At 33.0% G+C, this 14,615-nt stretch overlaps 1 protein-coding gene across 1 annotated transcript in view; it reads right to left on the reverse strand.

The window, feature by feature from the left end:
- COP1 (COP1 E3 ubiquitin ligase) overlaps positions 1-14,615 on the reverse strand; it is a 306,374-nt gene that overhangs the window by 34,650 nt on the left and 257,109 nt on the right. The window contains exons 17-18 of the mRNA XM_074222102.1: positions 11,583-11,707; positions 5,892-6,052 (exon numbers count right to left, since the gene is read on the reverse strand). Coding sequence (XP_074078203.1) covers positions 5,892-6,052; positions 11,583-11,707 — 286 coding nt within the window. The remainder of the gene's footprint in view (positions 1-5,891; positions 6,053-11,582; positions 11,708-14,615) is intronic.

Consider the following 14,615-nt stretch of genomic DNA (forward strand, 5'->3'; position numbering starts at 1 on the left):
AATGGAGAACTTGGAGCAAATCCTGATTGTCTTATTTATTTACCAGCTGTGACACATTGGAGAAGTCATTTAATTTCTGACAGCCTTAGCTTTTGCATCTATAAAATAGTGATATCATAACACTTACCTTCAAAGTTGCTGTGAGGATCAAGTGAGAGAACGTGTATAAGGCAGTTGAAAATCTTAAAATGTTCTATAAATAATAACTATAGTGGCAACTAGGTGGATAGAACACTGGCCCTGGTGTCAGTGGATCTGAGTTCAAATCCGACCTCAGACATTTGATAATTACCTAGCTGTGTGACCTTGGGTAAGTCACTTAACCCCCACTGTCCTGCAAAGTCAGATATTACTGAATCTTTATTGATTTGTGCATTGTAAAATATGAAATGGCAAAGCTAATTTATAATTTTCTTTTCCAGTTTCCATGAGCCAAGTCAAATGTATTCTTGAGTTGGACACTTGAAATAAAAAAACAAAACAGCAAGAATGACATCTTGAAGTTGATTTTCTTTTCCCACATAATCTCATTAAAGAATAAAAGAATTCCTTGAAAGCAAATGTAAAAGCACTACCACTATACTTGTTCAGAATGCCCTTTTCTGTGTTAAAAAATAAAGCTGCTTTATTTGCTAAGCAAATTTTTCTGTCCTTATCTGCATCTTTTTATTAGTTTATGGTTCCAGTGTTTCTCTCTAATGTTAATCTGCTTATCAACATTAATGAAGAGGAGCAAAATTAAATGGTTTCTTGATGAGACTTGTGATAAATTGAGCCTTGATTAATCTACATAATCAAATTGTTTCTATGTTCAGCAGAAAGATCCCATCATGGAATTGCTAATGTCAACTGCTATACTGACAGCTCCATTCTGAAATCTGTAAATTACCACATTGTGGGGTTTTTTTTCCCCCAGGGATGTAACAACAGTTACATTCAAGCTCACTGGGAGGATACTGTTTTCATTATTTTTACCTGTAGTGCCAGCTACAAGAGATCAGATAATCTACAAAATTTGAAAATTTTACAATACTCTATAAATACTATCTATCATAATAGTTATTATTAATGAAGGTTTATTTATTTCTTCCATATGAGAACATCAGGATAACATAGGAAGACAAATTTTCCAAACTAAGTGGAGATATTATTGTAATTTCTATGTGGAAGTCCATTCAGTTAAATGCCTATTTGCTAGACATTGTGTTAGGTGCTAGGGGTACAAAACCCTTCAGGGAGTTTCCATTTTCTAAAGGAGATATGTATACCCCAGTCACTAAACATTACCTAGATTCAAAGTTACTTCCAACAGGAGAATGTCTTAAAGACAAGGGTGATGTAGAATCAGAGAAGGCTTTATGAAGGAGGTAGCACGTGTGATATACTCTGAAGGAAATGAAGGTTTTATGACATAGAAAATATGTTCCAAACAAATGCATGTTTACAAACATTTTCATTAGTTCCACAACAGGGATAATCTTACTGGCATAAACAATTGCCATGCTATACTCTATTATATTCTACTTGTAATACAAGATTTTACTCATTATTAATTATAAAAGGATATTTAATCCAGGAAAGAAAAAATGCCACCAGTGTCCCTCCAAAGTTACAGTCCTGTATCATCAACTACTGGATATCCCACAAACATCTCCCAATCAGCAGGTCTGAAACAGATTCATTATCTTCTCTACTCACTACCCCCTATACCTACTACTAATTGGGACTTCCCTGTTACTGGAGAGATGCACATCATTTTCCCAGTCACCCAAATCTGCAAACTTCGTTCCATATTTAATTCCTCATGATCACTCATTTGATACACCTCATCAGTTAAATCCTGTAAATGTATTTTCCTCTGTTAACTTTTTTTCAAATTTGTCCTCTTTTTTCATTTATCCAGCTATTATTTTAGTCCAGATCCTCATTGCCTCTCACATGGATAAAAACTATAATGTCATTAAGGATATTAAGGTTTTATATAGTGCTATTAGGTTTATGATGCTCTTTAAATGTTATTCTTTTGAAATAACTTTTCAATTTGACTCCTTGTCTCAAGTTTATTCCCACTCTAATTCATTCTCTTACACAGCTATCAAAGGAGAGAAGGGGTCATATACAAGAAATGTAAAGAAAGAATCAATTAGATTTGCTAACAGATTGGAAAGGCAGGATGAGAGTGAGGAGCTGCAGATATTATCTGCTTTGTGAGTCTGGTTCTTACTAGGAGGATGGTTAAATACTAAGAGGCAAAACAGGAGGGAAAATTTTTTGTCTTTATTGGAGTGAAGTGACATAAGGAGTTTAGTTTGATGTATAATAGTTGTAGAAGGGAGACCAAAAGTCTGACAGGTTAGGTTGGAATAAATAGATATGAGAAATATCTGCAGAGATAATTGAATCTATAGATGCTGATGAGGTTGCTAAGAGAAATAGCACAAAGGGAGAAAGGAGAACAAATCAAGACAAAGCCTTGGAAGAACCCCAAGTTTAGTGGTTGTGGTGGGATGAAAAGCCAATGAAGAAGACTGAAAAGAAATAATTGGAGGAGAATAAGAAGATAATATCATTAGGAAAACCTAGGCATAACCCTTTAAAAATCTGCTTAAAAGGTTTGGTTTATGGTGAAAACTATTAACTTTGAAAATAACATTCTCAGTAAAACAAATTTTAAGTTATTTAATAGTGCTTGATAGTACCATTAATATGCTTTGTGGTTTTGTTTTTGAAATGAATCAGATGCTGAGTGAGATGAACAGAAGCAGAAAAACATTGTACACCCTTAACAACAACATGGGGGTGATGATCAAACTTAATGAATTCGCTCATTCCTCAGTGCAACAATCAGGGACAATTTGCGGCTGTCTGCAATGGAGAATACCATCTGTATCCAGATAAAGAACTGAGGAGTTTGAACAAGACCAAGGAATATTACCTTTAATTTAGAAAAAAACCTCTTATATCTTATTGTCTGATCTTGCTATTTCTTTTACTTTATGTTTCTTCCTTAAGGATATGATTTCTCTCTCAGCACATTCAATTTGGGATCAATGTATATCATGGAAACAATGTAAAGACTGGCAAATTATCTTCTGTGGGGGTGGGGGGAGGGAAGTAAGATTAGGGGAAAAATTGTAAAACTCAAAACAAATATAATCTTTTTAAAAAAAGAAATGAATCATAATTGATAAACATTGCTATTTGGATACTGATGGTATCTACTGCTACTTGAATATTTTTTATGTAGAACCATCAGAAACACTTGGCAAGCAATTCATTCTTGTTCATGATATGTTGAAAAAATACCGAATATTTTGCAACCAATGTTAAATTGTTCAGAGGCTAGTTGTCCAGCAAAGTAAGGACTCCTATTTCTCTTCATTTCTTTCTCCTATTTACTATCATTATACTAGTCCCTCCATTCAAGAGATAAGATGATCTAGAAAAAAGAAAAAAAATTCACTCTAGTTTATTAATTATTAACATTTAGGTTTACAAACTTACATTGGGAATGATAAACACTCTAAAATGAGTGTTCAGTAGATATGTTTGTTTTGTAGATTTCATTACCCAGATGGTTGTCCCGAATTAGTTAACAATTTCATGTAAAAGTACTATGCAACTAGCAATATGAACAATGGTCAAGTGATAAATCAGTGAAAAGAGTGAGAAATTGAATCCAAGCCTACTGACTACTGACTTGACATTAACTAAAGTATATATCTGAAGCACTGGATATTAAAAAAAAATTTATGTTTATTTCAAAGACTTCACATTAATTCTACTCAAATGAATTGAGCTTATTTTAATATATTATGCCATATGGAGGTAATAACATTCAATAAACACTGAGTTTTAGAATACAGAAATGAATTTCCAACTAAAAGTGAGTTTATTTAAGTGAGCAAGCTCTCTTCATTTCTCTTCTTAAAGAATAAGTAATTTAGGAAATTAAAAATTCACAGATATTAATACAATGTTACAGTTGAAGCTCTAAAATATTAAAAATATTGAGAAATTCACAACAATGGATGACATTAAATTTCTCTTAGTTTATATTTTAACATAAAATGAATATAAGCAAACAAAAACAGAACTGACAGACAATAATTGCAAAAAATTCTAATACAAGCAGCTGTAAACTATTTCAATTTATGTGATTAAAATGATTATATTGATTGTTAAATGATAAATTAACTGAAAAATGCAAAATTGAGATTTTGATAGGAAAGCTGCAATAAGGAGTACATTAATTCCCAAAGGTTTGTGGAGTAAACAAATTCTTTACTTCCAACCAGGGAAAGTTGTCCTTAATTCTTGTTGTCAAGAACTTTCTTAGCTTTTAAGCCTTGGAAAAAAATTATTATTTATTAACTTTGTAGCATGGCTCAGTGAACAGAATAAGTTCTGGATCTAAAGCAGAAAACAAATGGGTTCATATCCTGCTTCAGACAGTTAGTAACTTTGTGACCATGGGAAAGAAACAAATCTTTTCAAGCGTTTCATCAATTGTAAAATGGGGAGAATGGTACCTGCCTCCAAGTTGTAATGAGACTCAAATGAGATACTGTGGATCCAGGAAAAAAACTATAGGTCTACTCCTATTTAAAGAGCAAGAGAAACAGGGCAAAAATTCTAATACACTGGGTACATGGCATATACTTTTCAACCATAGCAAATCTTGAAGATGGAAGGAGATCAGCCCTAGTACAAGAACTAACCAAACAAAGGGAATCATGGCTCTCCGAAGTATAGAAGGATTTTTTTTTGCTGCTGTTGTTGCAAAATTTCAGGTTTTTCTATTCCTAATTTTTAAATGGGTTATTTCATATTTCCCTCCAAAACATAAAATCCAAACCAAAAGAAAAAGAAAAAAGCTCATCAAATTACATTTTATTAATAATTCCCTTGATTAATTTTGTTGAATCTCTTGATTAAAATGCTTCTGTTTCATGGAAAACTGCTGATGTTGGCAAAACACTTAATACATAGTATAGTCAGTTTTTTGGGTTGTTTTTTTTTTTTTAGGTCTTTGCAAGGCAAAAGGGGTTAAGTGGCTTGCCCAAGGCCACACAGCTAGGTAATTATTAAGTGTCTGAGACTGGACTTGAACCCAGGTACTCCTGATTCCAAGGCCAGTGCTTTATCCACTACACCACCTAGCCGCCCCTATAGTCAGATTTGACAAAGTAATCTAAGACAGGTTGAAATATTATCACATCAGCTCCTCAAATGAACAAAATATAAAAATAAAAACAATTTTGGGACAAGAAATAAAAGTTTATAATATGTAGCAAGCAACACGATGAGAGAAAGAAATCAATATATGTTGGTAAAGCCAGTGAAAAGAAACAATGAATTTTAGGGTACATAACATAATTCTTGGAGCAAATAGATGGTGCAGTAGATAGAGCAACTAAAAGCCTGATTGCAAAATGGGTGACTATCAGAAATAAAAACACTCTTTCACAAACATAACAGCTTCAAGAAAAAGACAAAAATCTGTTTCTTTAACCCAAAATGTCACAGAGACAAGACCACAAACTAGATGGACCTTTGGGGTTACTTTCATTTATTTACCTCTAGCCTGTAATAGTTTACAATCTGAGAAACTAAATAAAATACGAAGATATTTAACCTAATAACCATGTATTTTGTAGGGAATAATTTTCATCAACAGAGTATTTAACTACAAGATTTAGACATTTTTCCTTTTTGCTTCCTACATCACAAAATCAATATAAGTATCAATTTCCCCACAGTATTAAATAAATTATCATTAAAAGGTTTATATTAGACAGTGAAGAAAATTGTATTAATCGTTCTGGTATCTTAGTTTTTAAAAGAGTTATGTGAAAGATGGTTCAACTAAAACATGATCTGAAACTTACCCCATCTGGCAGTGCCCTCCAACAAACAGCACTAACAAATTCATTTGTGTCATCCTCTTTCCGATCCTTGTCTAAGACACTTTTGACTGTATCGAACTTAAAAGTCAGCAATGTCTTTGAAAGGCCTTTGTAGTATAAGTAGAGGGAATTATTCTCACTTCCTGAAAATAAAAGGATAAATTAATTTTAAAATGAGAGAACTCAATAAATAGTCATTACTTAGATACTCTGACTACAAAGTAGATAAAAAGAAGTAACAAATATCAGAGCCGGGGAAGCAGGATGAAGCTAGTCTATGAGAAACTTTAAATGCTAATGAGAAGGATACATTCTCAAAAATTCATAAGGTTGGTCTTTATTCATGAAAACACTAAGTTTTTTTTTAAGGCAACTGCCTAAGAAGGCAAAGCAGATTTGTTAACTGCTCTGCTTATTCCAAATCAAAACAACAATATAAAGAAATTATGAGCCACAAAGAATAAAACTAAATCCACAAGATGGCAGAAATAAGACAGGAGAGAATAATCTTATGAAATGCTTGTCCCACTTAATATCCCAAAATACAACTCATTCCATATATCAGACACATGTAGAAAAAGCAATCTTGCTTAAGATTGACATTGAGGATCCCTTTTGTTATCCTACAAGAGTGATTCAGCCTGACTATACTACAAAAAGCAATGGAGAATGATTTTGCTCAGCTACCCAAAAGACTAAAAGGGTAGTTCAAAGTAATACATTGGAGGGGGAAAAGCTTCTACCTTGGAAAAAAAGACAAATATAAAATGGAAGTTCCAGAAAGCATGGGATAAGAGATAACTGGAAAGAGAAGAAAAAATTAGAAAGAGTAAAATGTTAAAGTTCAAGTAAAAAGCTAGCTCAAAAATAAACCAAGGGAATGGTTTAAAAAAGCTGAAGAATTAAGTAAAAACTCAATGCAAGATCACAACCATCAAAAAGGAGTGGTTTGGTGGCGCAGTGGATAGAGTACTGGCCCTGGAGTCAGGAGCACTTGAGTTCAAATCTGGCCTCAGACACTTAATAATTACCTAGCTGTGTGGAATTGGGCAAGCCACTTAACCCCACTGCCTTGCAAAAACTAAAAAACAAATAAACATCAAAAAGTTTATCATGAAAGAAAATTATCCCTCACCAAAAATAATTCTATGAACCTCACAAAGATCACAAAATAACATACACTCTTGAATAATTAAAAAAAAAACTGTTAAAAGACTGATTGGAAATCAATAATTTCAATGAAAAATTGAAAAATACAAAGAGAATACTATAAAACAAATATGCATTTGACTCTTTTCCAAGGAATTGGAGGTTCTTAAATATTTATTCAGATAGAACATAAAAATACAGAAATGGAAGAAAACAGAAAAAGTGGAAAAAGAAAACATTGATAATATGAATTCTACAGAAAGTAAACAAACCACCACAATGACCCAATTAACTTAAAGATTATATGTCTTTAAGAAAAAATGTGAAAAACTGTGAATATCACATAGCAGGTAAAATTAAAATAAGGACCAGAACTTTTTAAAGCAGTGATAAGAGCCTATAGCTATAAAGGAACAACCAATTCAGACCAAGCTTTACCCTGCAGTAATAAAATCAGATAGTCTGTTGTTATGAGAAAAAGGGAAAAAGAACGAATTAATATATTTGAAAAGACAAAGAAGCTCAAGGTTTAACTCATAATTATATTCTGGGGGGAAAAATACTTAATCAGCAATTTTGAAAATTGGACCTTGAATGAGGATTTTTTTTTTGTTTTGTTTGTTTTTTGGCAAGGCAATGGGGAGGGGGGTAAATGACTTGCCCAAGGTCACACAACTAGGCAATTATTATTAAGTACCTGAGGCCAGATTTGAATTCAGATCCTCCTGACTCTAGGACCATTGCATCACCTAGCTGTCCCTGAGAATGATATTTCTATAAAAGTAACAGTAATAAAAATGAACAAAACAAAACAAGGTCCTGGAAATGTCACCAACAATAAAACACATTATCAAAGAAAAGACTAAGCAATGAAATTATTTTTTTTTCTTAAAGGATTAGTGAAAAATGAGAGAAAGAAGAAGGGATCATCAAAGGACAAAAAAAATCTAAGGTGAAAGTCAAAAGGGGAATTTAAAGAAAAAAAAGAGGTGGAGCAGAAGTAATACTCCAAGGATTACATCCCCTGAATTTGAATAAATCAACCTCTTTTGGGGGCAGACTGGAGAAAAAAGAAATAAAATATATAGAGGAGTTGGAGATAAACTTCTACCAAGAAAAGTGAAGGGTGAATAATTTCTTTAGAATCTCAAAAAGAGACAAAATATATAGGGGAGAGATGGAAGCCATGGTATAAGAAGCAATGAAAGAAATGACTGAGATGGAAGGAACAGAAAGGGAATCTTGTATGGAAAAAAGAAGAGGGGAAAGTGCTCATAAAGAACATTAATTAAGCTGCTAATTGTGGGGAGAAAGCTTCTACTTGTGGAAGGGAAACTGAAACCACAAATGCTATGGCTGTTTTAGAAAGACTTCACTGCTAAGCAGAAGAAACCTTATTGTTAAGTTAGTTTATTGTCATTTGATTGCTGTATGTGAAGTTGACAGTTTCTTTGAAGTGTAATATCCTGTACCCTCATAAGTTTGGCAAAAGTTCCTCAGTTTTCAAGCATTGACAGCCAGGACTCTTACCTCCCAAATAAAAGCAGTTTCTGTCAAGGTCATTCTCAGGTTACTCATTATTATTACAACTAAGAAGATTGCTCATCCTAAGAAAATCACCACTTCTCAATATTGTTAATTATATCACCTTAGAACCAGTCCATTAAAGGTACCCCCATTCCCCCCCACCATTCACTTGAAGAGTGGGAATCTGAAAAGTAAAGGTTTTTTCATTATGACCAATCGTCTAACACTCACATGGATTCTAGTACCAGTATCAGCATGGAGGAAGACCAGAGGACAATAACAAATCTATATAAACTAAGAGTTATGCTTTTCATCTAGTCCTAAAGGTACTATGCAGCAGCATTCCTACTATTACTTCTCAATGTCCATTAGAGTTAGTGACATAATTCATCACTTAAAAACCTCACATCCTTCAATAAATCTTACCAGAAAATATTATATTTTTATGTTGAATCTTAAAATTCACATTTTCAGTTGTCTGAGGATTAGTTTACAGTTTAATCATTTAAAGATTTTTAAATGCAAGGCTTTGTGTTCATCTAATTAGATTCATCTAGTGCTCTAGTTTATCATTCTTATGTATCTTAATTTTATCACTCACTATTTCACTGTCACTATCTTACTATCCCATAGAATTTTGTACAAATTAGAATAGACCATCTATCCCTTTATCCATCTTCAGTACAAATGTTAAGCATCACAGATCCATGGGGTAAGCTTGATGACTCAAGTAATAAAATGTAGTGACCAAAAAAAAGTTAATATTATTGTGAATTGCACATGAGAGGAACAGATTCCAAGTATGAGATATTGATCCTATTGTATTCTGTCCTTGTTAGAGAGCTCTGGAAGGCAGTTTAATTTTTTTTTTAATTTTATTTATTTAAGGCAATGGAGTTATGTGACTTGCCCAAGATCACACAGCTAGGCCATTATTAAGTGTCTGAAGCCACATTTGAACTCAGGTCTTCCTGATTCCGGGGCTGGGGTGCTCTAGCGACTGTGCAATCCAGCTGCCCCAAAGCCAGAGTTTTAGAAGGACATTGATAAGCTAGATAGCATTTAAGAAGAGCAACTATGATGGTAAAGGACTTTGAGATGATGACATATAATTTCTTAAAGAACTAGTGATATTTAACTTGGAGGAAAAAAGACTTAGGGGGAAGTCTACAAGTATTTAAAAAACTGTCAAGGGAAGGAAGGATTAGATTTGTCCTATTTGTTCACAGAAAGAATAACAAGTAACAGCTGAAAATCTTAGGAAACAAATTTAGAAATGACATTTTAAAAAAACGCTCTAACAATTAGAGTTATCCAAAAGCAGAGTGGCAGGTATATAGAGGTGGTAGATTCCCCTTCTCTGGAAGTCTTGAAGGAGGAGCTTTATAATTACTCTACTTGGATATGCAAAAGGAGAACTACACATAGAATAACCTGGCCTTAGTTGGGGAGTTTTCATAGTAAGGGTAGAGTCCAGGATAGGAACTCTTGACTCTAAATACAGGATGACTACAATCACGAGATTAATTTTTTTTTATGAATTTCTAAGAGTGAGACATATTGGGAAACAGCTAAACAAAATGTGGTACATCACTAGAATGGAATATCAATGTACCACAGGAAGAAATGAATATAAAGAATTTAGAGAATACAGAATCACGGAAAGACCTCTATGAACTGATGCAAATTCCAAAAAGTGGACTTAATACACAATATAGACAGTAATTATAACTATGAAAATAAAAAATAAAATGAAATGGAACATTGTGCAATTGCAATGCCCAATACTGGATCCAAAGAAGAACTGAGAAAATGTACCTTATGATTTTTTTTAAAGTTTGGGACTATGAATGTATACTATTGAACATACTGTCACATCCAAGTGACTTTTGTGGACCTGCCCTATTGGTCAGTTGTTTAAACTCTCTTACAGGAATTTTAACTCTCCAAGAAATGACCGGATGAGTAGGGAAGAAAAAAGCAAAAGTATTTAGAAATGAAAATGATGAGGGGGGGAAGTAATGCATTTTTTAAAAATTAAAAAAAAGAAACATTTCTGATAAAGTAGTTTTTAAAAGTTTATTCTTGGGGCGGCTAGGTGGCACAGTGGATAGAGCACTGGCCCAGAAGTCAGGAGTACCTGAGTTCAAATCCAACCTCAGACACCTAATAATTACCTAGCTGTGTGGCCTTGGGCAAGCCACTTAACCTCATTTGCCTTGCAAAAACCTAAAAAGAAAGTTTATTCTTAAAAAGGTGCTTTAATCATCTGAAATATGCCCTTTGGAGGATCATCTCATTCATTCAGTGAAAATTCCAGTATGGCCTTATTTAGATTGCTAATATGGATATTTATAGAAATCAACTCAGTAAGGTAATAATTTTTCAGTTTGTCTATTTCATAGTGGGGAAGGTAGACAAATACACAGTGTTAATGCACAAATAATAAGGACTATATTTATGATATATAGTTAAGATGAGTTGTAAAGATAATTACACTATACTAGGTGGGGTGGGAAAATGTGGAAAAAATGAAAATAAAATAAAATAAAATGAAATCTGGTTCATAATGCTACCTTCCTGAATATATATATACTTATATGTATGTGTATGTGTCATCTATGTATAAATGTGTAGAGAGTAGAGGTGATGACTGAGATAGATATAAAGGTTAAAAGTAGATATATGATAGATATAAAAGAAAGAGAAAGAAATCAAGTGTCCTTAATAGTCAACTGTAGGATAGGAACAGATGCAGAATAACACCAAAGGAAAAGTTATCTAGCATAGGATCACCAGTTTACAATAAAAAGTAAACAATAAATTTGGTCTCATCTAACCTCCACATTTTAAAGATGAGAAAAACTAAGGTCAAAGGAGAAGGGAGTTGTCTAAGCTTCCTAACGGACCCAAAGGAGTCAGGATTGAAGCCCAGGGACACTGATTACAAATCTGTTCCTCGTTCTATTTCATCATACTGCTTTAACTTTGACTTACCACAGGCTATGTAGTCTCCATTGGAAGCCAATCCAACAAAATTTTTTTCATTGATATGGCCCTTGAAGGAACGCAAACAGTGTGGTTTACCTACATTCCATAACTTCAGCTGACTATCAGTTGACCTGAGATTAAGCACAAGAGTTAAAATACATTTAAGATTTTCAAGCAAAAATAACTAAATCAATCTTCCAGCTTCACTGGATAAAAAAGTTTTTGCTTTATTTCAGTGATCTTTTGTCCTATTTAACATTTATTTTCACATTATTTTAAAACCCCATTGAATGATATTTTTATCTTAAATGTAAATCTTTTTCAGTTATTTATTCTTCATTTAGAGAGTCCTGTTGTAAATGTAAATGGACAACATGGTTGTCTTTCTTTTTTTCTTTTTAATGTAAAGTCAATATCATTACAGGGGGTTTTTTTTGCTTATATTCATAGGTCTAGAGGAAGATGAAAACTTAGATATTTGGTTTCATCCCTTCATTTTCACAAGTGCAAATCAAGGTCAAAGTAAGCATGTATATATCTGCCCAAGGTCACAGACAAAAAAAAGTGACAGAACTATCATTTGAATGTTTTCCAAAAGCAGCTTTTAATTTTTCCAATAAACTTGGAATTTTCTGCATTCATATACTATTGGAGGTTAAAATCTAACAAAATATGATGAATTAATATAATCTATAAAGTCACAGAAAGAAAATTAGAAAAACATACATAAAATTCATTGTTGACATACCCACATTTAAAAAAAAAGGAAATAACAAACCTAATTTGTTCATTCCAATTAAATACTAACTAAAATATTCTATCAAAATGCAATTGCTGAAATTAGCTTTCTTTGAAGGTAAAGACTTTTTTGCTCTTTATCTGTCCATCATCTAGGCCATACTGGATTAATAAATGTGTTGCACTGAAAAAAAAGCAAAAAGCAAATTACTCTTTTAGGACAGTTAAAATTAAAGAGGGTCAAATGTTTTGGGGAGGTTATTTTTACACATGTAGAAAGATTTATTGCTCTCTGTACATTCCAGTTGCCTAATCACCTGTAATAAGACTAATGATACAGTTCCACTTCTTGATTGGCAACAAATTAAAGCAAAATATAATTTGAGAATCACTGTCTTTTTTCAAAGTTATTTTCAGTTAACAAAAATGTTTTTTCTCTTTCTTACTTTCTCCCCAATGGAAGGAAAAGGGGGGGGAGCAGCTAGGTGGCTCAGTGGATAAAGCACTGACCCTGGAGTTAGGAGGACCTGAGTTCAAATTTGACCTCAGATACTAATTACCTAGCTGTGTGACCTTGGGCAAGTCACTTAACCCCACTGTCTTACAAAAAAAGGAAAGAAAAAAGAAAAAACAAGATTGCTATATTAAATATGCATAATCAAGCAAAATAATTTCCTGTAATGGGCTTATTAAGTCTCTCATCACTCTATCAGAAAATGGGTAGCATGCTTCATCATGAATACTCAGGAATCATAGCTTTGCAATGTTCTAATTATTGTTTAAATTTGTTATTTGAGCTTTGCGCTCTTAATTGAATTGGTTCTAGAAAATATTCCCTAGTTTTTTCTGAAGCTATCATTTCCAATAATTAAATATCATTATTTATTCAGCCATTCAACAATTTGATGAGTACTCTCTCAAATTTTGGTGCTGTAAAAATTTTCCTTTCATCTCTTAAATACATAAGCCTAGTATTGCTAAGTCAAAGAAGATGTGCAGTTTAGGAACTTTGGGGGTCTAATTTCCAAATTGTTTTGCAGAAAGTACAAACCAATTTACAGTTCACCAAGAATGCACAGATCTGACTTTTCCCACAGTCTCTTCAACATCTATCATTTGCCTCTTTTGTAAATTCTGTCAATCTTACAGATGTGAGGTGAAACCCCAGAGTTTTTCAAGCTTGGATTTCCTCCTTGAAAAACTGCTTATTCCTGTTCGTGCTGACAATTTATGAACTAGGGAATGGTTTTAAATCTTAGAAATTGTAATTAATTCTCTACATATATTAGAAATGAGGCTCTCATAAGAGAAGTTTGATATGAATATTTTTCATAATTACCAGTTTCATTTTGGATTTTAGCTGGATTCTTTATTTGTTACTTTCTTTGCTCTCCAGTTTTGATTACAAAGAAGAGGATACAGAGCAAAAAGTTTGCTGAAACACCAATGTAGAAATACTGATGGCAAAGGAGTTCTACTCTTTTGTCTCTTTCCTTCATCCAGAGGTTTTTAATCTCCTCTTTCCTTTTAAACTCATATTTGTGATCTAACCTCCCAGATTAGTTTGTTACACTTAATACTAATCCTTCCCTAAATCTACCTGCTTAGTTCCCCCAATTCCACTCTGTTTCTCTGATAGGTGGGATTTATCTTCATCTAATACTTATGTTTTCTACCTTACTTTTCCCAATCCATTTGGAATTTTCAGTGATTTAATGTCTTGTTTTCTTCTAGTGACATTAACTTTCATTAGGTCCACTGTGATTTTCAAGGAGTTTGCCACTTGGATATATTTTTGAACCCCTTGGGCTAATCTGTTAATATTCTTTCCAGCCACAAATGCTTTCTCAATTCTTTATTCTAGTTCTTTCAGGAATTCTAGTTAAAAATTTTAAACTAAGTTGTATTTTTCTTAGATAATTTGCTTGTAGATGTTCTTTTCTCTTTTTCTGGTTTTTCTTGGATATTCTATCATAATAGCTCTTTATGGTGTATATTTTTATTAACTCATTCTTCCAATCTTACTTCCTAAATTGGGAATTTGTGTTAGGGGCAATCTAACATATCTGGGTCTTGCTTGGGCTTGTTTTGTCTAATTTTTGATCTGATTTTTGACATGATTTTTCTCTTGAATATTGGGTGCTGTACTATTCAAAAAATGCAGGAGTTGTTCAGGTTGTGTACCTGCAAGTTTTCATTGTGCACAAAGCTGCCTTTTTGATTATGAAATCTGATCTTTGACCTCCTGGAATGAGTTTTGTAAACTCCTAACCCATATATAAGTCTTGCTATATAATTGAG

This window comes from Macrotis lagotis, chromosome 2, assembly GCF_037893015.1.
Source record: "Macrotis lagotis isolate mMagLag1 chromosome 2, bilby.v1.9.chrom.fasta, whole genome shotgun sequence".
Taxonomy (NCBI): Eukaryota; Metazoa; Chordata; class Mammalia; order Peramelemorphia; family Peramelidae; genus Macrotis; species Macrotis lagotis.